Source organism: Spermophilus citellus (assembly GCF_964194105.1).
Source record: "Spermophilus citellus genome assembly, chromosome: 2".
Lineage (NCBI taxonomy): Eukaryota > Metazoa > Chordata > Mammalia > Rodentia > Sciuridae > Spermophilus > Spermophilus citellus.
Window position 1 is genome coordinate 124,655,626 of NC_138183.1, and position 24,375 is coordinate 124,680,000.

At 48.0% G+C, this 24,375-nt stretch overlaps 1 protein-coding gene across 5 annotated transcripts in view; it reads left to right on the forward strand.

Moving 5' to 3' along the window:
* The window catches only part of IGSF9B (immunoglobulin superfamily member 9B), a 53,872-nt gene that overhangs the window by 22,913 nt on the left and 6,584 nt on the right, over positions 1 to 24,375 (forward strand). Inside the window, exons 8-21 of one of the 5 annotated variants that reach the window (XM_081278569.1) lie at positions 1,006 to 1,148; positions 1,445 to 1,585; positions 1,669 to 1,785; positions 2,068 to 2,218; positions 3,330 to 3,453; positions 5,981 to 6,156; positions 7,473 to 7,699; positions 8,522 to 8,606; positions 10,739 to 10,900; positions 11,273 to 11,318; positions 11,746 to 13,392; positions 14,048 to 14,137; positions 14,901 to 14,946; positions 21,742 to 21,863. In XM_081278569.1, coding sequence (XP_081134695.1) covers positions 1,006 to 1,148; positions 1,445 to 1,585; positions 1,669 to 1,785; positions 2,068 to 2,218; positions 3,330 to 3,453; positions 5,981 to 6,156; positions 7,473 to 7,699; positions 8,522 to 8,606; positions 10,739 to 10,900; positions 11,273 to 11,318; positions 11,746 to 13,392; positions 14,048 to 14,137; positions 14,901 to 14,946 — 3,155 coding nt within the window. In that variant the 3' untranslated portion in view covers positions 21,742 to 21,863. Of the gene's footprint in view, positions 1 to 1,005; positions 1,149 to 1,444; positions 1,586 to 1,668; positions 1,786 to 2,067; positions 2,219 to 3,329; positions 3,454 to 5,980; positions 6,157 to 7,472; positions 7,700 to 8,521; positions 8,607 to 10,738; positions 10,901 to 11,272; positions 11,319 to 11,745; positions 13,393 to 14,047; positions 14,138 to 14,900; positions 14,947 to 21,741; positions 21,864 to 24,375 lie in introns of those variants that run through there. The other 4 variants (XM_081278566.1, XM_081278570.1, XM_081278567.1 and 1 more) reach the window with 4 other exon arrangements.

Consider the following 24,375-nt stretch of genomic DNA (forward strand, 5'->3'; position numbering starts at 1 on the left):
CTTTATTTCTGCTAAAGATCAGCGTTCAGAGTATTTCCCATTCATAAACCCTTTGAAAACCTTGAAGGAAAAAAAAAAGACTCTACCATACAAAAGTAGGAAGCTATGTCTAAATATATAACTCGGCCTGGTATTTATGTAATGCTTTCTCTGAAGAGCTCAAATGCTTAAAAGTTACCAGCTCATTCATCCTCACAGCCTCCCTAGTTCTGGATGCTTCTCCATAACCCTTGGAGGGACTGGGGAGAACTGAACGGAGGTGACTCAGCTGCATCACAGGGATCCAGGGCCATTATCCTCTGTCTCAGAGCCTTTCATCTGCTGTGGCCAGGGTTGATTCTGCATTTCAACTGCAGAGGCCAATGACAAAACGGAGGCAGAGGGAGCTGAACAACCAGCAGAAGGAACAGAGAGGAGAAAAAGGACCGACTGTGATTACCCCATGATAGCCTCATGCCTAGAACTGAAGTTGCTATGTTGGCTCAGGATGTGCAGAGAGAGCCAACTGCTTGCTGCTCAAGAGAAACCTTGGGATAAAGAACTAGAGGGGAAAGACATGGCCACTGTTGGCTTTGAGGTTCAGAATTTAGGACTGAGGGAATTGGACATGGAGAATATCTGTGAATTGAGGAATTTAGGAGAACTGAAAACTGGGGCCCTTAAATGCCACCAAGCATTCTTTAAAAATGCTTAAAGTTCTTAAAAACATGGTAGATGTGGCAGATAAAAGTCTGCAGCCTGACCTGGCTGGCTATGTGTGCCCCCGGGGCTAGAATTTCCAGAGAGCTAGGTTTATTGGCCCCCATTAACCATTGTGGCCCTGGCCCATAATGCTGTGTTGAGCACTGAGGAGCCATGTGGTAAGTATTTGCTGACTGCTGGATAGATATGATGGTGTGCCTTGCAAGCACAATGCCTTTTGTGTCCTGGTTCATCTCCTGCCTGGATTTCTCATCTGGCTTTTCTCATAGAGCTCTTCTCTCCACCCACACTACCCCTTTGCAGACCCAGCCCGTGTCCTCAACATGCCCCCTGTAATTTATGTGCCCGTGGGAATCCATGGCTATATCCGCTGCCCTGTGGATGCAGAGCCACCAGCCACCGTGGTGAAGTGGAACAAGGACGGCCGCCCCCTGCAGGTGGAGAAGGTGCGAGTGAGATGCTTGTTGGCATTCAGAATGAGAAGTGCCTTTCTGATCCCTTTGCTAGCTCTGGGTTCTGGTTCTCTGCCAGAGCTCCTCCATCTCTAAAAAAAAAAAAAAAAAAAAAAAAAAGAAGATTAAAAAAAAAAAAGTCCCACAGAGGTTTGGCTGTTTTCCCAGGGCACCTAGGTGGCGCCTGCCCTAGGCTGTAGCTGCTGTTCTGTCCTGTGCTCTGTCTGGAGTGGTGGGTCAGAGCATCCGCTCCCTGACCACTGTTCCCTGCTCTTGTCTGTCTCTGGCAGAACCTGGGTTGGACCTTGATGGAGGATGGCTCTATCCGAATTGAGGAGGCCACAGAAGAGGCTCTTGGCACTTACACCTGTGTGCCTTACAACACCTTGGGGACCATGGGCCAGTCTGCGCCTGCACGGCTTGTCCTGAAGGTGAGACTCTAGGGCTGCATGTGGCTTCATGAGCGGGGGCACCTGAAAGCCCAACTTCACGCACATGCCTTTGCTTCCCTCAGGATCCCCCGTATTTCACGGTGCTACCAGGTTGGGAGTATAGGCAGGAGGCTGGCCGGGAGCTGCTCATCCCTTGTGCAGCTGCAGGGGACCCCTTCCCTGTCATCACTTGGAGAAAGGTACCTGGGCTCTTGATCTCCTGGGCTGTGATGTAGGTGGGAGAACCCAGTGACCAGATCTGCTCTGGACCCACTCTAATGGGTCAGATGTCAAGTGGGATGTTAAGGGGGATGTAGATCAGTGGGTGATCTGAGAAGGAACAGTGGGAGGGTGTGGTTCCCAAGGACCTGGGGATTGTCCTTCAACATCCTTATCCTCCTCAGACTCTTGAGCTATTGTCTGCTCCTTTCCTAACCTTGGTCTCTGCTCCCACGTTTTCCTTGTCCTCTTGTTTGGCCAAGGTGGGGAAGCCCAGCAGAAGCAAGCACAGTGCCCTGCCCAGCGGGAGTCTCCAGTTTCGTGCTCTGAGTAAGGAGGACCACGGGGAGTGGGAATGTGTTGCCACTAATGTGGTCACAAGCATCACTGCCAGCACCCACCTCACTGTCATTGGTATGTGAACAGTGGGCTGGGCGGGGTGGGTGGTAGGGCAGAGTTGGGTCTGGGCATCGGACACCAAAGGGGCATTCTTTTATCCATGCTCTGCAGCTATCCTTCTTAGGTCAATCCAACCTTGACCCCAGAGCCTTTGTCCTCTGCAGGCTCTGTAAATGAAGGTCCACATGAGTCTAGTTCTTGGGAAGGACAGGCAAATAAATGTACCTAGAAACCCACCTGATAAAAAATGCAGCTGTGTGGTCAGCAAGGACACTGGAGACTTAGAATTTAAAGAGCTGTGGGAAAGCTGGTAGAACTGGAATGAGGGACAATTGAGCCATGTGGCATCTTGGACAGGGAAACAAGCTGAGGCCTGAGGGCTCAGCTGGCATAGGAGACTGGTGCAGTAGAAAGTGACTGGTATTCCTATTTGCGGGCATTTCTGGGTCTGATTGCCTAGGGTGTGCATCCCCAATCTCAGCCTGTCTCCTTGTAGCCTGCCTGTTCCACTGGGTTCTGAGCCATAATCATAACCATGGCTAACTGTCTCTGAGCATTCACCTTCAGTGTTGTGCTCTGAACCAACTGGTCTGCATACCTAGTCATTTACAACCTGGGAGGTGGGAGCTGATGGATCCCCAGGTTACATTAGAATGAGACTGGTGTGGACTTAGCACATTGACCAGTGTCATATAACAGGTGGGACCAGGATTCAGACCTGAGTTGCTGTGTTACCTGCCATGTTGGGTTGTCTCACACCAGCGTTTGGATGCAAGGTGACTCTTTATAGGAAGTGACACTTTTTGGTTTGCTCAGGACCTCAGAGGAGCACAGGAGTTTGGCCTGGGTTGAAGATTACCCTTAGTTCTATACTCTTAAAGTTCAAGTGGCCTCTTGCTAGTGAGACTAGACTGCATGGTGAGATAGGCTTCTCTTTCTGATATTGGTAGGGTGGGGGTGGGTGGGTGGCAGCACCTCAGAGACTCCACTTGTCTTCAACCATTTGAGGTATTGCATGTTGGTACTCTATACTTTGGTCTCTCTTGAGTTCCCTGCAGCAAGATTATGGGTGCCCAGCAAATGGGTTCAGCTCCTTTAAGTCTGAGAGGTCTCCCTTGGTCTCCAGGCACCAGCCCCCATGCCCCGGGCAGTGTCCGGGTCCAGGTCTCCATGACAACTGCCAACGTGTCCTGGGAACCAGGCTATGATGGAGGCTACGAGCAGACATTCTCAGTTTGGTACGGACCTCTGTGAGTCAGCCCCGCATGCTTTGCTCTCTGCTTCTCCCTTTCCTGTCCAACACAGGCAGTCCTGGGGTGGGTAGAGGGTCCAAGGAGATTTTGGGTCTGAGCCTGCTAGCCCTGTAGACAGCAAAGTGGGTCAGACAGTGACTAGGTTCTTATGGGCTCTGGGGATTCATAAGGGACTCAGCACTCCTGAGTTCCCACCCTGAAGATTAGGGAAGTCTGTTTGAGCCTTTGCGTAAATTGTCTGTGACCCTCTGTAGCTCTTTCCCAGCTTGAGATAAATCCCCAACAACTGTTGTGTCCTCCCTTTCTTTCTTTCTTTCTTTTTTTTTTTTTTTTTTTGGACTGGGGATTGAAGACAGGGGTGCTTAACCACTACGCCACATCCCCAGACTTTTTACTTTTTATTTTGAGATAGGGTCTTTCAAGTTGCTTAGGGCCTTGCTAAGTTGCTGAGGCTGGCCTTGAAATTGTGATGCTTCAGCCTCCCGAGTTGCTGAGATTATAGGCATATGCAACCATACCTGGTGTATCTCTTGTTCTTTTTTTTTTTTTTTTTTTGAGGTTCCTCTGGAATCTGGAAGAGATTCCTAATTGTTAAGAACTTTATGAAATAGCTTGACCTGAAATGAAGGTATACTTTTTATTCTTTCCCATGCCCAGTGGTTCTAGAAGCCAGTATGGAGAGCTTCTGTTCACGTTACTGACCCTGTCTCCAGCAGCTGCACTTTGCAGAATCCTATATCTATTTGTTTTCATGTCTCATTATTAATTCAGCCAGATGCAGTGATGTGAGATTTTTGTCCAAACTTTGGGATAAGTAAAGATTTAAAAAATGTGTGAACCAGAGTAAGCACAGGAGGTACAGGAATGGTGGAAGAGAAGTCCAATGGAATTCCCTCCCATCACTGTAGAGTTCTGTCTCTCCACACTCTTGTCCTGAGCTAAGAACTTCCGCCTGTGTCACTGTTCACGTCCTTGTGTAGGGAGGTCAGACCTCCTCCCTTCCTCCTTTTCTCCTCTCCCACCTGGGCCTATGTTTCTAGCCAGGCTCAGTCTGAGTGTGTGGGGAGGGGGAAAAAATCAGATGTCAGAGCAGAATTCAGGGGGACTCATGGAGGCCCCATGAGATGCTCCTCAACAGCACAGGAGCTTAAGAAGGGAGCCTGTTCCTTTTTCTGTCATAGTGGTTTAGGGTTATTCCCAGGCCGAATATCTTGAGTATCTTGAGTTTTGGATAGGTGATGGGTATCTTGAGTTTTGGATAGGTGATGGGTATCTTGAGTTTTGGATAGGTGATGTGTTCCTGGAGGGGGGGAAGCTGCAACCAGAACATCATTCAAACTCATTATCTCTTTTCCTTCCATGGCAGGGCAAAGGGAGGGAACTCCTCATACCACCCAGGGGCTGCTACAGGATGCTGGCTAGGGGAAGGGGTGTTTGGCATGGCTAAGCCATCTTTGGGGGTGCCCGAGTGGAAGGGTTGGGCACACATCTGGGGGCTTCCTTGCTGCTTGTGGTGCTGTTCCACACGGCTGCTCATCTGCATTGCTTTATCATACTCTGCTCACTTGCTTTGGTGCCCTGGGTGGGAAAAAGGTGGGTGCCAAGGTTGGGGAGGTTTCTTTCCCTTCTTTCTTTTCTGACTGCCTCAAACTCTCCCTGTACTGACTCAGATGTTTGACGCTACTTCTTTTTGCTATGCTTTCTGCTGCCTCAGCTCACTCTCCTGGGCATACATGGTAGCAGCCTTTAAACCTAGCGGGGAAGCCTGTGGGCATCAGCTAAGTTACAGTGCAGGTTTGCCAAAGCGGGCCAATCCCACAGGACAATGTCTCCTCTCTGTGGTAATGTGGTGGTACTGCACCTGCAGTAGGTGGCTTCATTGCCTGTTGGAAGTTTGGGGGCCCTTTAGAACAATAGAAAACACTCACCCCTACACACACACAGTGTGACCTCCTAGATTATGATTTCTAACCCTCAAGGCCTTAGGGATCCTGGTCCCACCATGAGAAAACCCCTGGTCATTTTTGCCATATTCTTTGGACATCCTCAGATGACCCAAATCTGATTGGACTGAATGAGCTTCCTGGGTTATTCTGGGTCTCACTTTGAGCTCTCCCTGGGAGGTGGGCAGCCATGGTCACCTGGGTTCCTTCCCTAGTCCTGCTATTGCACAGATGCTTATCTTTACTTCCCAGTACTCCCAAGGCAGTGCCTACTCTTAGGGGTGTGCAGGGTGGGATTGTCCCACAGTGCAGCTCGTAATCTTATAGTGTCTTTAGCATGATTTATATGGGAGACTGCCTTTATGTAGTAGAAGTACCAGTGGTGGTAGGTGACCCTGCGTTATGGGGGTTGGCACAGCCAGAGCCAGACAGGTCACCCTACCTTGGCCATCCCCTCTTCCTGTCCTGGAACCTGGGAATGCTTGACCTCTCACTGCCTTATCCTTGAGGACCTTGCATGCATGCTCTTCTCTCCAGTGTGACCCACCCCACCCCTTGTCCCCCATTCTTTTTTCGGCCAGGATGAAGCGGGCACAGTTTGGGCCCCATGACTGGCTGTCCTTGTCAGTGCCACCGGGCCCTAACTGGTTGCTGGTGGACACCCTGGAGCCTGAGACTGCATACCAGTTCAGTGTCCTGGCCCAGAACAAGCTGGGAACCAGCGCCTTCAGTGAGGTGGTCACTGTGAACACTTTAGGTGAGGGTCCGGGACTGGTATGTCTGGGGCTGTTTTCTCACAGAGCTGGGATAAAGATGATGATGGCCACGGTCTAGAGCTATTGTTTAGGGCTTAGTACCTTACTAAGTACTCTCTATAGTGGTTCCCTTTGATGACTTGTCATGTTCTTCTGTTGGATTTGTCTGGTCCAATGTCATAATATATTTAGCCAAATTCCTACTGCATCCTCAGATAGAAAGAAGAGCTTTTCTATTTTGCCCTTCCTCATTAGGCCACATGTTTACATGTCCTGTGGGTTACAGGGGAGACTGGGAATCTTTTTCCTATTGATGTGTTTGCCCTCCTCTTTTTTTTTTTTTTTTTGCTTTTGGTAGGTAGAGTCAGGGGCACAACTCAGGCCCCATTGTCATAATCCTTTCCTGTACTTCCACAAGGATGAGCAGCAGGGGTAGGATGCTCACCCTCAGATCTAAAGTACCTCTGCTGGGCCTCATTTTGTGCCCCTGGGCTAAGAATGGAATTGAGAGAGTGAACAGTGTGCCACAAGAAGATTTTCCTAGTTTCTAGGAAGGGAACAAAAGATACAGTCATATGTCACTTATTAGCAGGGGTGCAATCTGAGGATCCCTGTGAAATGTGCTATTAAGCAGTACTATCCTTGCGTGAACACTATAAAGTGTACTTAAGCAAACCTGAATGGTACAGCCCAAGAGAAAATGATGTGATCAAGAGACACTGTAAATATGAGATATATGAAGCTGTGATGATAAAAAGTATAGTATAGTAAATACATAAACCAAGTGACATTGTTGCTTATTTTTAAGTATTCTGTACTGTATACAGTTGTATGTGCCACAGTTTTACATGACTGGCAGCACAAAAGTTTAGTTTGCACAGCATCACCACACATTTGAATAAAGCATTATTCTATGATGTTACGTTGGCTACTATGTCATACACCAATGGGAATTTTTTAGCTCCATTATAGTCTTATGGGACCAGTACCATATATGGGTCCTTATTGACCAAAATGTTATACGATGTATGATTGTATTTAAATTACACTTAATTCTTCCTTCCTCCCTATAGTTCCCATTTTTTCCCTTTTAAGTACGTATCTGATTCCTTCATGTATGTTTTTTAGACCCACTCTGATGGTAGCCACTGTCCTTGACTTCCCTTCTCTTGGACCAGGAGGGCCACTCTAGGTGACACCCTCTTCCCCTCTAAAATGGTGCATTGGTTCCTGGTCGACTCTTGCTCCCAGCGTGGGTGGGGGAGGACATGGCCACCTCAGTATTCCTGATGCCATCTTCCTTTTCCCTCTGTTGCAGCATTCCCTATTACAACTCCAGAACCCCTGGTGCTGGTTACCCCACCAAGGTGCCTCACAGCCAATCGGACCCAGCAGGGTGTGCTCCTGTCCTGGCTCCCACCTGCCAATCACAGCTTCCCTATTGATCGCTATATCATGGAATTCCGAGTCGGGGAGCGCTGGGAGATGCTAGATGATGCCATTCCAGGCACTGATGGAGATTTCTTTGCCAAGGATCTATCACAGGTGGGGCTTGCTTTTCCTTGCCTCTTCTTCCCAGATTCTGGAAGTGTCACAACTCTTTCTAGAGCCACCAGAAACTTGGAGTAACTCAGATCAGGGGTCTGAGGCTAAGCCCTACACTGTTCCTCCCTATAACATTCCTGGATTCTCCTAGATCTGCTATCACGGTTTGGGTTCCTTGGGTCATGGCTGCTGAGGTCCCTCAGGTTCAGGGCCTGCTTGGTGGCAGGGGGTACTTGTGCTGCATAGATGGCTTTTCTTAAGGACAAACACCAGCTAGGGCAGGGTGAGAGGCCAATGTATGTCTTCAGAACACTGTCCTTAGCTTTTGCTGAGGGATGGGCAGAGGAGGTCCCAGAAGGATTTTCCCCTAGGTTAGCCCAACAAAGAATGTGTCTTTTAACAATTTAGAGCCACTGGAGGAAAATACTTTTTTTTTTTAAGCAATCTCTCCTTAATCATGCATGTGTCTCTATTGGGAGAGGAAACAGCTCAGATGCAATCTCATGTTATCATTCTGTCTTTTCCCCCTGGACTCTCATTTAGTGGTATGCTGAGATGGGCTCACAGTGACTTTTGAGAGCCCATTGCACATGTATCTGTGCAAGTCTTTCAGTGACCTCACGTCTGCAGCTTTATATCAGCCATAGTGGGAATATTTATACCATAGCAACTGGCCAATGCTAGCAATCACCATTAAATACTCACCAGGGACCTCAGTACTCAGGTGCTCTTTCTGTGGAAGTCATTTTAAGGATATATAGTGATGGAAGAAGTGTTGTCTCAGGTTCCTCCACTGACTAGGTGTTGTCCCTGGTGCTGTAGGACACCTGGTATGAGTTCCGGGTTCTGGCTGTCATGCAGGATCTGATCAGTGAGCCCAGCAACATCGCCGGAGTCTCCAGCACAGGTACTTTGGGTGTGGAGGTACTGCTATAGTAATAGGGACATAAAACCCAGAACTGCATGAAAGTCCTTTTGTGAAACAGGACAAATTGGGCTGGAAACTAAGATATTTAGTTGAAACTGCATGAGTCAAAGCATTTCTGAAACCCTTCAGATCCATGTTTCCATGATGCATGGCATTTTATCCTATTAAAAAGCTGGTTTTCTGACAGTTCTTTGGGATAACCATAGAAGGAAATTCAACAAATCTCATTAGAGTTGTCACAAAGAACTTGATTTAAATATTGTTTTGCTATACATTTTCTGTTTTTTTCTAGTGCTGTACTGTGTTCTGGGGGTGGGACATGCATTGGAGGGAAGAAGCAGAGGGTCAACAAGTGTTTATTGGATGCCTATTATAGGCTTCTTTATAATTATATGGGTTTTATTTGGAAAATTGTTGTTTGGTGTTGTTTTCTTGCCTTCCTTCCTCTCCCTAGATTTTTTTCAGGCTAAATAAAGCCAACTCCCTAGCATTTTCTCCATTTATCTCTCTTTCTCTTGGCACCAGTCCCATTTCTACACGTCTTCTCTCCAGCTCAAGTTCCTGAAACAGAGCAAAGTCCCCTCCCCCAGGGAAGCAGCATCCTTGGTATGGAAGAGGCTCTTGCATAGCAAGCAAACCATGGCCCCGTTTCCTTGGGTTCTGCATGCACAGAGGCCTCTGGGACCAGGGACAAGGATCTTGGCCAAAAGCTCACTCACTGAGCCTCCTGAAGTTACAGAAGCACTGATGAGGCCAGATTGAGGAAGGGCAGAACTGGAGCTTCAAGGGAGCTTGGGGGAGGGGAAGAAGTGGAGTGTGATTTCTGTCATATATATTAGACACCCTAGGGTTTTGTTGTAAAATAGAGTTACCTCCTACAGGCAGTAGAACTTTACTTACTTCTGTCTTGGCTTCTCTCCAGGGAAGACTCAGAGAGATGCAGGAACAAGGAAGCTTACAGCCAAAGCCAAAGTTGAAGGCTTGAGCGTTTTGTGGGCTCATTTCTGTAAACTCTTCTGTATTCGGTAGCTTTCTGCTTGGCCTCCGAAAGGAAACATGCCTAGTCAGATGATTCCACACAGGCAATGAGGATGTAGCAATCTCAGCATTCCCTGTATTTAAGTCCCCCATTTGCAAAGGCTGTGGCATTCAATTTCCACTCAGCCCATCAGCATAATTTGGATTATTTTTATCCATTATTATTATTGACATAGCAAGGACTTGTGGCCAAATATATCACTATATATCGAATTTCCCTTTGATGAACCTGAAGAGTGGCACTTACTGATGCAGTTGTCTTTTGGGTCAAATATAATAGATTGGGGTCCAGTCATGGCTCTGGCACTAACTAGCTCTGGGAATTTGAGTCCATAGTAAGGCTTAGATCTTTACGTATAAAATGAGAGAACTGAACCCATCTTTACCTTCCCTGCCAGCTCTAGCATCTTCTGTAACTTAGGTGACCTGGGCATGCTAATCCTTGCTATAGGAAGCTGCATGCCTGTCTGTAATGAGTTGAAAATAGATGGGTCTGAATACTATTGCAACAAGCCCTCTCCTGCTCTAGAATTTTACTGTCAAAGTGCTTTCACCACTGGGCTCTCATTTGGCAGACATGGCATGGGAAAAATCAGAAATTCCTGGACTGGAGGTCAAAACAACTGGGCTGTGATTAGGATACTGATGTAACATGAACTGGTCACTCAAAGTGAATCACAGTGTTTACATTTAGGGAGTGAAAGCAGTTTGTGTGCTCTGTCTCGCTCATGGGGTTAATGGGAGAAGATCTAATAACATGCACAGAAATGTTTTGCACCAATTAAAGCACTAGACAAATATAGATGATCATTGAAATGGATGCTGTTTCTTTATGAGCTATGTAGAGGTTACTCGACTTTTATAGAACCCTCCCCCCCTTTTTTTTATAAAACCCCTCTTTTTTCCTCTTCACATAACCACACCTCCTTAGTGTTGGAGTTGAGCTTCAAGGCTGAGCCCCAGCATTGCCTATTATACAGCAATAGGGGAAGAAACTTGGAGATCGAGTGTCTGGGTGAGGGGTTGTTGTGGAGAGGGATGGGACCTATAGTGCTCCCTGGTCTCCCTTGCAGACATTTTCCCACAGCCGGACCTGACTGATGATGGGCTGGCCCGGCCTGTATTGGCTGGAATTGTTGCTACCATTTGCTTCTTGGCAGCTGCCATCTTGTTCAGTACTCTGGCTGCTTGCTTTGTCAACAAGCAGCGCAAGCGCAAGCTCAAGCGAAAAAAAGGTAGGTGTCTGTCTCCTCCCCTTCTCTATGTGGCCCTGTTTCAAATGCTCCCCATCAGTAAAGATGGACCATTTGTAGCATCCTCCTTCACCCCAGTCTCTCCTCTTCCTTGGAATTTGGGAAACTGGTATCTGCTCATAGAGCTGCCAGTGTGGGACTTGATTTGAAAGAGAGGAGGGAAGCAGGTTACAGGGAAGACTGAAGGGAAGGTAGGGCCTGGTGGTGGGCATAGGCCTCTGAGCTGAACTTGAAGATGCAGTACAAACACAGTGCCTTCCCTTGTGTGGATCTGCATTGATACCAGGGTGTGGGATGCTGTATTTTTGTGAATTCAGGCCTCAAAGGGCTTTCTCCATTCATTTGCCCCTCTAGACCCTCCGCTCTCCATCACTCACTGCAGGAAGAGTCTTGAGTCTCCGTAAGTGTCTCTGGCTGTTGTTGGTATGTGGGGAGGATGGGAAGCCTAGATGTAGATGGACAATTTGCCTTGCTTTGCCCCATTTCTGTGTTTCTTAGCTGTTGACTGATCTGCATGTTACTTTTAAGTTGTCCATAGAGATGAAGGGAGTGGTAATGTAGATAATCAAAATCAATAGGTTATTTATTTCTCTTTAGCCTTGTGATGTACTTCTATAATTTTTTATCCCCTAACAGATTAGCCTAAATGATGTGTTATACTTAAGTTGGTATTAAAATGAGGTTGAATTTCTTGAACAACCTGGGAATGCAGTTGGAGGTGTGCTTAGACAGAGTGTGCCAAATATAGGGGTAGGCCAGAATAAAAGTAGCAATGTGGGTGTTCATTCCAAAAACGGACAATAACCCTGCTCTTACTCTCCCTGCAGCTTGTCCTCTGGCAAGGTGAGTCCGGAGAGCATCCGCACACTTCGTGCTCCATCTGAGTCCTCCGATGACCAGGGCCAGCCCGCAGCCAAGAGGATGCTGAGTCCCACACGGGAGAAGGAGCTGTCCTTGTATAAAAAGACCAAGAGGGCCATCAGCAGCAAGAAGTACAGTGTGGCCAAGGCTGAGGCAGAGGCTGAGGCCACGACCCCCATCGAGCTGATCAGCAGAGGCCCTGATGGCCGCTTTGTAATGGATCCCTCTGAGATAGAGCCTTCCATGAAAAGCAGACGCATTGAGGGCTTCCCCTTTGCAGAAGAGACAGACATGTACCCTGAGTTCCGTCAGTCTGACGAGGAGAATGAGGACCCGCTGGTGCCCACATCTGTGGCTGCCCTGAAGTCCCAGCTGACTCCCTTGTCTTCCAGCCAGGAGTCCTACCTGCCACCACCAGCATATAGCCCTCGGTTCCAGCCCCGTGGGCTGGAGGGCCCCAGTGGCCTGGGAGGTCGACTCCAGGCCACCGGCCAAACCAGGCCCCCTGCCCCTCGGCCCTTCCACCATGGCCAGTATTATGGGTATCTGAGCAGCAGCAGCCCTGGGGAGGTGGAACCGCCACCCTTCTACATGCCAGAAGTGGGCAGCCCCCTGAGCTCAGTCATGTCGTCCCCACCCCTGCACACAGAGGGGCCATTTGGTCACCCAACCATCCCTGAGGAAAATGGAGAAAATGCTTCTAACAGCACGCTGCCCTTGACTCAAACCCCTACGGGAGGGCGCTCCCCTGAGCCCTGGGGCCGGCCAGAATTCCCCTTTGGGGGGCTGGATACCCCAGCCATGATGTTCCCCCACCAGCTGCACCCCTGTGATGTGGCCGAGAGTCTGCAGCCCAAGGCCTGCCTGCCCCGAGGACTGCCCCCCTCCTCCCTTCAGGTGCCTGCGGCCTACCCAGGCATCCTGTCTCTGGAGGCATCCAAGGGTTGGGCAGGCAAGTCACCAGGCAGGGGCCCTGTCCCAGTGCCGCCCGCCGCCAAGTGGCAGGACAGACCTATGCAACCTCTGGTGAGCCAAGGGCAGCTAAGACATACCAGCCAAGGTATGGGCATACCCGTGTTGCCTTACCCCGAGCCAGCTGAGCCCGGGGGGCACGGCAGCCCCAGCACATTTGGCCTGGACACCCGGTGGTATGAGCCCCGGCCTCGGCCCAGCCCCCGGCAGGCCCGGCGCACCGAGCCCAGTTTACATCAAGTGGTGCTACAGCCTTCCCGGCTCTCACCTCTGACCCAAAGTCCCCTCAGCTCCCGCACTGGCTCTCCAGAGCTCGCCGCCCGTGCCCGGCCTCGCCCGGGCCTCCTACAGCAGGCAGAGATGTCGGAGATCACCCTGCAGCCTCCAGCTGCAGTCAGCTTCTCTCGAAAGTCCACGCCATCCACGGGCTCCCCTTCCCAGAGCAGTCGCAGTGGGAGCCCCAGCTACCGGCCCGCCATGGGCTTCACCACTCTGGCCACAGGCTACCCCTCCCCACCGCCGGGCCCTGCCCCTGCGGCACCTGGGGACAACTTGGATGTGTTTGGACAGACACCTTCCCCTCGGAGGATGGGGGAGGAGTTGCTCCGACCAGAGCCCCCAACAACATTACCTACTTCAGGGTGAGTATGAGCTGCTATCTCTTACCCACCTCACCTGGTCAACTTCCTCCCCACATGCCTCACCTTGCCCTCCACCTTTCCATCGCCCCAATGACAGGGCTTGTGTGGACATGCTGCAGCATCCCTTTGGTAGGAGTTCTGACCGCGGCATTGGCAGGGTGTGGTGACTGGGGTGGGGTGGGATGGGCTTACCTGCCCAGGTATTCTACCAGGAGCTTAAGGGATCTTCTCCACCCAGCCCAGAGCTCTCAGGAGACCCACAGCATACTGGGGAGTTTGGGGCAGGGGAGGGGAACATGGTGTAGGAGTGATTTCTGTGAGTAATGCCCTTGAAGTCGAGGCCTTCCATGTCCCTATGATCTTGACATTGGGTTGTGGTTCCCTGGAGTTGCCCAGAGACCTCCTGTATAGCCTCCTTCTCTTCCCTCGCCCCTCCTTCTTGCTAACCAGGACTCCAGAGCCTGACTTCCTAGGACTACCAGGTCAAGGGATGCTTGTTCCCAAACTCCTGCCCATTAGTAACCCTAGTGAGCGCTGGACTCCAGGCCCTGTCCACAGCCTCTACAGGAAGGGTGCATCCTGGAGGCTGGGAGAAAAACCTTAGGCCTTGTGTGCTGGGAGCCACATCCCCCATCCCCACCTGTGTGCCTCACAGGAAACTGCAGAGAGACAGACAGACAGACAAGCTCCCGCGATCAGCCCGCCTGAGAGAGCACACTCTAAACTGTAGCAGCTGGTATTCCAGGTACCAGAGTCAGCCTGGACATCTGTCCATACCTCTTCTTCTCTGTCTTTCTACCCTACCTTCCTCCTCCTCCTTCTCCTCACCCTTCCTTCCTTCTCTAGTCAGTCTCTGTCCACCTTTCTTTCGTTTCCATTGCCTTTGGGTTGACCCGACTTGCTCAGAAGAGCCTGCCATGACTCTGTAGTACCCCTTGATCTCCCCCATCCCCTTCCCTTTCTCCTGCCTCTTTCCCTCTCTCTCTCTCTTTCTCTCCCTCTGGTTCCGTCCTTTGGTCTTTCTTCTTGATGTAGCTGCCTGTGGAGGGGAGCAGAGTTCCAGAGGAGGCTGGCCTGGTGGTAGGGGCTGGTAGGTGGCTGGGGAAGAGGAGCCCGGCAACCTTCCCCTGCCCCCATTCCCTCCCACCCTCTCTGGTACCTGGAAGTGCAAGCCCACCTCCCACCCTCAGTACCACTGCGGGGGCTCCTGGTGGGTGGGTGGAGAAGGGTGGAGAAGGTAGGGAGGTGGAGGAGAGCTCTGGCTAGGGCATCCCGCCTCTGTCTGCAGGAGATGCTGTCGTCGCCCTGTCTGCTTTGTGCAGCCCGCTCACCTGCTTTGTTCCATCGTGCGTCTGGTTCTCTGTCTCTCTCCTCTCCTCCCTCACCCCATTCTCTGGCCTCGCCTGTGGGTCTCTGCTAGCTGTGCTTCCCCCTCCTCCCCTCTGGGTGTGCGTGGGTGGTTCCCCCTGGCCGGTGTTGGTAACTGCTTTGTTTCTGATTGATCTCAGCTATCTGGGCAGTGTTGTCGAGACAAGCCTCTCCTCAGCTCAATAGGTAAGGGAGCTCCTCGGGGGCGGGCGGGGGTGGGCAGGTGGACGGGGCTTTGGCAGGGCCATCGCTTCCTTGACAGGGGATCCAAACCACATTCCCTCACTGCCCATGGGGGGCAGCTGCCGCTCCTGGATTCCCATGGCTTCTGGGTTCCCCACATTGTGCTTCTCAGGCTGCTCCAGCTGTACAATGAGCTCTTCCCAGACACCCCTAGCTGCAGCTTGTAACCTCCCAGCCCATGTCTAGTCCCTCCCAGAGCCCCTGCAGTTGCTCCCTCTCAGACTCCCATCATCCTGCTGCCAACACATCTAGAACCTCTTCCCCAGCAGCCCGGGACCCTGCATGCACCCAAGGGACCAGGATGCCCAAGATCTGCTTTGCATCTCCATCCTTGGGGACCTATCTGTACCCACATTAATATTTAGGACCTTCCCCTTACCCTCAAACCTCTGCCCTGTTTTCCCAGCAGCCTTAGGCTTAGGGTCCCTCTCTTCACTACCCAGCCTACAAAGGCTTGGATCTTCCCCTGGGGTTGCTGGTCCCTTACCCACTTCTTAGAATCATAATATTAGGTTATCTCAAGGAGCTCGAGTGTCCCACCCCCTCAACATTTGGGTCTTCCTAGAGTCAGGTGGCTTCTCAGCATGTTAGAGCAAGAGTGGTAAAATGTTACCACTTGCCCCATACTCCTTGGATCTGCAGCCTGTTCTTGGTTGTTTTAAGACTGAAGTGTGACCTCATCCTTGGTCCAAATTGCTTTTCAAGGTCCCTGTAATTGCTATGCAGACCTCCAAGAGAAAGGGCCTTGGCAGGAGCTCCCTCCTCTAGGCATAAGGAAGTTGAGTTAGCAAGAGGGAAGAACAAGGGATCAGCACTGCAGGAGCCTGCCCTGCATGGGTGACTCCTTTCTCTACCATCCTTTTGGGTGGAGGCCAAAAGAATATGGCCATTGTAGGGGGCCACTGAGTCTCTCAACAGGCCCAGGACACTCCAGGCTCTCTCTCTCATGGTTACCTAAAAAGAAGCTTATTTTGGTCATGGATGACACTGACCATGCTTCTGAGAGCATGGCACTGCACTGAGCACCTGCATGGGAGGGAGAGAGTCTTTTATCTAAGTGCTTTTGGCTTCTCTAGATGAGAAGTAGTTACCATTTCCCACCTTGCAATGCCAAGAGAGGCTGATTTTTCTAATTCAGGACTCTAAGTCACTTTAGGTCTTAAGAATGGCCTAACATAAAGAGGACTGCCTTGACATAGTTTTTGATCACCTGCAGCTAAACAACTGTCAGTAGCCAAGAGGCCCTGGAATTGTATATGAGGTTACTAGTGTCATGCTGCAGTCCCCAGGACTGGAGGGAGGATGAGGACCAGCAGGCAACATTAATAAGCTCACTTGCTCCAGGATCCTCCCATGGCTTCCTGGTTGAATAGTATAGAGGAGTGAGAGTGACTGGCCAAACTGCACCTTCCCACTCTTCCTTGTTGTCCCCCAGTTATGACTCTGTTGCCCTTGGGGTAGGTAGCTCTAGACTAGCTTTCACTCCAACTCCTGAAAAGTGCCTGGACTCCATTCTCATTGGTTACTTCTACTCCCCACTCCCTATTCTGTTGAACCTCTTTTTCCCTAGTGACCCCACCATGCCAGATCTGAGAGAACCCAGCTATCCTATCACTGTTGTGGCAAACCCAGAAACCAGGGGCAGCAATGAGGGACTTGTTTCTCTCTCGGGGTGGCCAGCATCTCCTGCCTAGGAGAACGAAATCCTCCCACATCCTCCGAGTTAGAACTTCATGGTGCTGGGCAACAGGAGCCTCTGCTCGCTCTCCTGCTTGCTGAGAGCCTCCCTGGGGCGCAGTTGCTGCTGGGGCCATGGGGAGATGACAGGCTCCTCTGTAGATGCTGTCTTCATGCTGCGCCTTTGCATGTTTTCCCCCTGGGTCTTGCTTGGAGAAGTTGTGACGCCTCTTGTCTACGTTCGTTCTTGCTGTTTCTTTCCCCTTCAATTTCTCTCCTATTCCTTCTTCCCATGCCTGTTGTTGTCTCCCCCATCTCTCCTCTTTTCTTTCTCCCCCTTTTCTCCTCTTCCCAACTCCCATCTCAACATGTGGAGTTGTATTGTGTGGACCTGTCCTTGTGTGGATTGCTAGGGGCAGAGCTGTTCGCTCAGTTCACGTCTGATGCTGGTAGCACCCCGTGCTCACATCTTCATCTAACTCCCTTCCACCTTACTACCTGTTGTGACCTCAGTGGTGCAGGGGATTTGGAAGCAAGGGTGCATCTGCCTTTAATAGGTGAACATAGGAGGGAACCCCCATTTGCATATAAACCTCTCCTGAGTTTTGAGGTTCTGAGGCAGAGACTTGGTCTGTACCCTGTCTTTACTGAGAGGGACTATCTTGGGGTCAGGCTGGGTTGGTGCTGACCTGTACACTCCTGGCTGTCTGTGAGGCACTTGGAGAATGGACTCACCTTTTCTCTGGTCATAGTGTGTACATGAGTAGATTTCCTCTGCCTCCCACCCACAGTATCTCACTGAGCAAGTGGAGTTTGTGTTCAGGCAGTGAAGAAGAGGAGGAAACTGCTCTTTAAACCACTGTTTCTGCCTGTTGACTGGGGGGTAACTGGGAACTGTGTTGTAATGGTTAGCTCATAGGGCATCCAGGGAAAGAAGTGTCCAGATGATTCTGATTTCTTTATTTCCCCTGAAGTTTGTCTATTTTGAACCTGACTGCCTTGTTCCTTCGCTATCTTACTTAAGTAAAGAACCAAGCAGCTAAGACCTCCTGTGTTAAATAAGCATGATTGGGGTTTTGTGTGCATCGAGAGAGAGAGAGAGAGAGAGAGAGAGAGAGAGAGAGAGAGAGAGAGAAAGAGAGAGAGAGAGAGAGAGAGAGAGAAAGGGAGAGGGAGAGGGAGAGGGAGAGGGAGAGGGAAAGAAGGAGGAGGAGGAGGGGAGTATTAAAATAGAATCTAGGCTGGGGTTGTGGCTCAGCGGTAGAGCGCTTACTTGCCATGTGCGAGGCCTCAGCACCACATATAAATAAAATATAAAGGTATTCTGTCAGCTACAACTAAAAAGTATTAAAAAAAATTAGAATCCTAGCAATTTTTGGTAGTTCTGAACTTCAATAAACACTAAAATGCCATTGGGTCAGTAATTGAAATATATGGAAAAAGGGGAGACCCACTAAACTCCAAAGGCTTAAGCTCATTTTTCAGTGGTATTCTTTACTTCCTGGAAGGAGAACTTCAGAGTTTACAGCATTCTTATATGTTTAGAGGATTTTGGCTGATTTCGGGGAAAATAGGGACCTAAGGTTAGGTTCTGTTGCAACAGGGTCTTTTATAGGTCAAGCACAGGTTTGCTTGATAGCTTTATTCTGGGGTTAGGAATGGAGTTGCCTAATCCCAGCTTCCTGTCCAAGATATCAGCACCAGAGGCTCCAAAACCAGAAAGGTATCAGTTGAGCTTGATATTAACAGGGAAAGATGATCACCCTTGCTAAAAAAGGGAGGCATTTTGATTTCAGAGGACTTCATGCTGTTGGTAAAGTCTGTTAGAACACATTTCATGTGTCTTTTCTGTAAAATTTACCATAAATAGATCCATTTTTCCTGCTCTCTTCCTTCCCACCTGTCCTGCTAGACACTTATTTTTTCCTCTGGCATTAGGCTAGTGTCCTGAGGTACCCAGGAGACTTTTGTCAGATTGCACTGAGTCAGGAGCTACATCAGGTGGGGAGCAAGTATCCTGAAAGGACTGGAGTCTGGCTGTTTCTCAAGGGGATATTTCTTTCTCCTTCTCACTGAATCATTACTGTTTGGGAATTTTTGCCTTGAAGACATAACTTCAGCCAGTTTTTCCCCATCTCCAGTCTGTCTTACCAAGAGCACATTGGTGACTAGCAACTAGTATATTACAGGGAAGAGTTAATTCTCAGGTGTGGTATGGAAGCAGTGTTCTCGTTTTGTTGGAGCTTCTGTTTCTATTTTTATTGGGGAAATAATTTGAAGAGTAATTTAGTCTAATACTAATGAATCTTGACTCTGTTTCGTGATACTGGATTATTGGATAAATTGCTCAATCTCTCTAAACTTCAGTTTCTCCATGTGAAATGTGAAGTTATCCCTGAGGGTAAAGATTAAAGACAATTATTGTAGACAATATAGAACAGTGCCTGGCATGGTAAGTGGTAAACAGATGCAGTGTGGTAAAAATGATGATAATAATAATATATTGATTGTAATAACATCCCTCCTTCAAGCCTTCACCTGGCTTGAAGAATCCATAGGAATTTTCAGGGTGCCCTATACCAACTTCTCACTGACAGTCTGTATTCTGACCTCACTGAGAGCGACTAGCTTGTGGTCGGGCTGGGTTGGTGCTGACGTACACTCCTACCAGTCTGCTGGGTGCATGGAGAATGGATGCACTCACTTTTTCCCTGGTCTGAGTGTGTACGTGAGGGATTTCCTCTGTGTCCCATCTACAGTATCTCAGCAGACAAGTGAAGTTTGTATTCAGATAATTAATAGAGGAGGAAACTGCTTTTTATTTTGAGAAAGGGTTTCTCTAAATGGTCCAGACTGGCTTTGAACTTATGATCCTCCTGCCTCAGCCTCCAGAGTAGTTGTGACTATAGGTGGATACCACCATGTGTGCCAGAAACTGCTCTTTAAACCACTGCTTCTGCCCATTGACTGGGGGGTAACCCAAAACTATGTCTAACTGTAGCTTACCCAGGATTATATTGGAGAACACTATTCTTGCCTATTGTGTGCCTCCTCAGACTGTATATTCCTCAGCTTTATGGTCTTTCTGAAGAAACTGCCCAAGACCAGGAGATGGAGATAACTGAACAGTTGGATTCACATCTTTGATTTTCCTTTTAGGCAGCATGAAGAAGCCTTGGTCAAGGCTGATAAGGGGATGAGGACAGTCTCCCAGCCTCGGGAAGGCAGGTTCCCTCCTGCCCTAGCCATCCAAATTCCCTTCCAGCTGTTACTATGGTAGAAAGTCTCTCTGGGTAGACTCTGGGATTTGTAGAAAAGAAAGGAGTGGGGTATTGATCTATGGGGACTTGGGAAAAGACCTGACTTCTGATGTGAGTCAGACTACTACTATTTCATGTGACACCTGTGGGCTAATTAGCACTACTGTCAGGAAGCTGTGGAGAGTCAAGAAAAAAGTTGTCTCTTGACTTGAACTTTGAGGGGGCTTCTTGATACTTTATGTGCCCAAAGACTTCAGAATGGTGACATCCATCAAAGAAGATGGAGGCCACTTCATTGCCAATTACTGCAGAGACCAGAGGCTTATCGACAATGAATCTGTAAGTTTCCTCTTCCCTGGTGCTCATAGAGACATCTGATGTTGGGGAGATGGGTTTACGGTCTTTTCATACCCCTCTCATTGTTTTTCTTTACTTTTTTTTTTTTTTCTTCTTTTTAACTTCAGATGTCTTGCTGACCTTTGGGGACTTCTTTGGCCCTCCCAGTGTTATCTGTCTTTTGATCAAGATTTATAAAAAACATGATTGTGATGGAGATGGGGGAGGGAGATGTGAAGACTGAGGAGGGGAAGAATGTGAGTCACCTCCCTCCGCTGCCGCCATGGTCCTAAAATGTTTCTACTTCCTTGCTCACGAGCTAATACCAGTGCTGTGGGAAGAAAGAGCGTCTTCTCTCTCTTTCCCCCTTTATTTCTCAGGCTCCAAGCTGGCTTCCTTTGAGAAGAAATGACATTGATAAATATGTCTTGATAAACACGTCTTCCAGATTTTCTTCAGTTACGACTTATGAAAATTCTCTCTAGTGGGCCCAGATGGTCACACACTGCTCTCCTCTCACTTCACTTGGATCTCCTTGATTACTTGGACTGGTTAGGCTCTGGTTAAACAGTTGCCTATCCTTGCCAGGTAGTCAGTCCATCAAATAAATAACAAAATCCAACTCTTCCCCATACCTGGGGTGAAGAGACCTATGTACGTGGTTCCTCCCTCCTAACTTCAGTGTCTTTGTTAAATCTTAAAATGTAGAATTCACAGGATACTTATTACAGACAGTAAGGGCTTTGTGAGGCTGCAGATTTGAATACCCTGTCATAATCTACTTCTACTCTCTTCTGTTCTCTTATAAGATGAAGGAAATCAGCTTAATCTGCAGAGGGTCAACTACATATTCCTGCTGAAAATGTTGCTTTGTGACCATTATTTTTTGCTATTTGCTGCAAGATTCTGGCTCAATATTGCAGACAGAGGGGAAGCTACCCAGTGCAGTTGGGTCTTATGGAGCCTCCATCACACTGGGCATTGGGCTTCTTGTTTTGCCCTTCCATTTTCTAGAGATGGAGGTCAGTTAATTGGGATTAAGAATTGCTCACCTTCTGCTTAAAACTGTCCTTTTACTTTTCAGCTAAAGGTCTTGATTGTGCTGATTTCTAGGAAATGTGGACGTTGAACCCACTTTTTCTCTGACATTTACTCATCCCAGCCTGAGTCATGTGTGATGGGGCTTACGATTAAAGTCTCTCTCTCTCTCCCTTTCTTAGGGTCTTCTGATGTTCTACAGGTTTCTTTCCTGAGATAGGCCACCTGGTGCTGGAGCTTTCTACTGGGTTTTCTTCCTTCCAGGAGCAATAGAAAGGCAGGTGTCAAGGAACCATTGTGGATACCTCGGACTCTGTAGCCCTGGGCTCCATCCTTCTATGGGCCGGCTCTTTGGCTTTCTTCCAGCCCTCTTCCAAAGCTCCCTCATGTGGGAGCTGACCTGTACCTCTCTAATTGTCCCTTTCAGAACACTTCCACCTGCGTCCGGGAATGCTGCTGCACCTGAGAGGCTGGAGGCTCTGAAATACCAACGGATAAAGAAGCCCAAAAAGTCATCCAAGGGCTCTTCGAAGTCAAAGAAACGATCCGGTAAATGGTGGGAAGCACCTGCTCCTCTCTTTCCACCTTTTCTATTGTCATGAGGCTTGTCAGTTAGGTCCAGGATTCCAACCTTGGGTTTTCTCTAGAATCAAATTCGTCAGCTTCTCTTGTTCTTGGTTTAAAAAAAAATTTTTTTTTTAATACTCATTTTTATGTGATGCTGAGGATTGTACCCAATGCTTCACACATGCTAGCCAAGTGCTCTACCACTAAGCTATAGTAGCCTCGGCCCTCTTGATTTCTTTTTAAACATTCATTTTCAAGTAATACACAAATGTAATTTTCATCTATAAAATGAGAAAGATAAGGTTCAAATCTGACTGTCCCCCTCACTCAATTAATTTCCTCTCACCTAGGAAACCACCACTCTATGTGTCTGCAGAGTATTTTCTGTGCATGTAGCTTTTGAACATATAGCTCATTGTTTTAAGGTGTTTTTGAATAACATAAATAGCACTGTGTTTTTTTTTCAATTTTATAGCATACTGTGCAAATAGACCTTTTCCTTATGTATTTTTCCTCTAAAATTTCAAGTCTTCTAGTTAACACAGGAGTAATGGTGCTTAGATTACATGTGGCATGGACCAGCCTCTACAGGTTGATCAAACTTTTCTCAGTTACATCGAGTAAAGTCTCATTATCATGTAAAAGGCACCTCCATTGAAATATGTCTAATGTTTATCCAACAGTGAAAGGTAGCTTCTAAAATAGCACAAAATGACTCAGTCCTCCTTCAGAAAGTTCCTTGAGATTTAGCAAAATACTGTTTCTACCAATGGTTAAGAATGTTGCTGTCAGGAAGAATGCTCAACAGTTTCTTTGCAGACCTTTGATCACTACTATAGAGCAACTTCTTTCATAGATAAGATAATAGAAAAGTGTCACAAATGTGAAGCCATCTGAATCATTAGGATATGGTGATTGATGATCTATCCCTTAGCCTTGTGTGGTGCTGGTTTCCTATCAGTTTATAGATGGTCATATTGAGGTTAAAAAAGAAAATGAGTTTTCAAGGTTTGGGGGAGAAATCAGACCCCAAAGCTGAATTTGTGATCTGTTTAAACCCATCTTTTTTTTTTTTTTGGTGTGTGTGTGTGTGTGTGTGTGTGTGTGTGTGTGTAGTCAAGTATCACCTAACAATATTCTAAGAAATTCATCTTGAGGCAATTTTGTCAACTAAAACTGGGATGGCTAGGACATCACTAGGTGGTATCTTAAGGGACTATTGTTGTATATGTGGTTCACTGTTGGCAAAAATGTTGTTATGTAATATGTGATTGTAAGTTATAATAATAAACAAAATTTATTTTCTTATTGCAAAATAAGCCTTGTCAGATTCTCTTGTTCTGATGATGGTGGACCTGGAACCTGTTCTATGTTGACAACTCTCATGTCTGTCCTTAGCCCAGGTCTCATCTATAAAGTCAAGTTTTGTGTTTCCAGTTGACTGTTGAACATGCACTTGGATGTTTTAGAAACTTTTATAATGTCCCGTAGAGTTATTGATTATTCTTTCCAAAGTAGCTCCCTCCCACTTCTTCCTCAGTTTAGTAAATGACATTGGCTTTTTACCTGGATTCTTCTTTTGCTCTCATGGCTTATACCCAGTTCCTTTGGTAAGGTCTGTTGGCTCAACCTTTATAACATATCCTGAACTTGGCCAGTGTGTGCTGTATCTACTGCAAAAATTGCAGTCTGCATTCCCCTCCTCTCTTGCCTTGACTGTTGCAGTACCTTACATCTGGTTCTCCTGTCCTACCCTCACTCCTTGTGCTGCACATAGCTACCAGAGTGAGTGTTAGAGGACAGAACAATTTTCTCTTTTTCAGTGGTATGTGGGTACATACATGCACACATTTGCTTCTGGTTAAAACCTGTCAGAAGCCTACCCCTTGTAACCAGTACAGATCTCAATCTCCTTCAACACTCCTGTCAGTCTTCCTGGGCTGTGGAACATGCTACATTTGCTCTTAACTCAGAACTTTTGCACTGGCTGTTCCTTGTGATGGAATAATTTTCCTTTAGGTCTGTGGAAGTCTTATAATTGAAGACTCAATTCAAGTGTTAAACCATTAGGGAGCAGAAGCAGTGCCTCAGTTGTTTGTTATCACAGGAGTGCTTTATCTTTCATTGTTGTACTTATGGCATCTGAAAATTCTGTTTCTCTTTCTCCCAACCCCCATACTAAAGTATAATCCTATAGAAAGCAGGCCTTTCCCATTATACCCAGTTCCTTTGGTAAGGTCTATTGGCTCAACCTTTATAATATATCCTGAACCTGGCCAGTGTGTGCTGTGTCTACTGCTAAAATTGCAGTCTACACCCCCCTCCTCTCCTGCCTTGATTGGCCATGAGACAGAGAGTGCCCCTGGCAGTATAGGAAGGGTCCAGGCCTGAATCTATTGCAAATGATTAAAATCACTGTAATGTTCATCACTGTTTGAGGTAGATGCAAAAAATGTATTGTGTCCCAGCCCATTCTTAGAAGCCCTGATTCCTG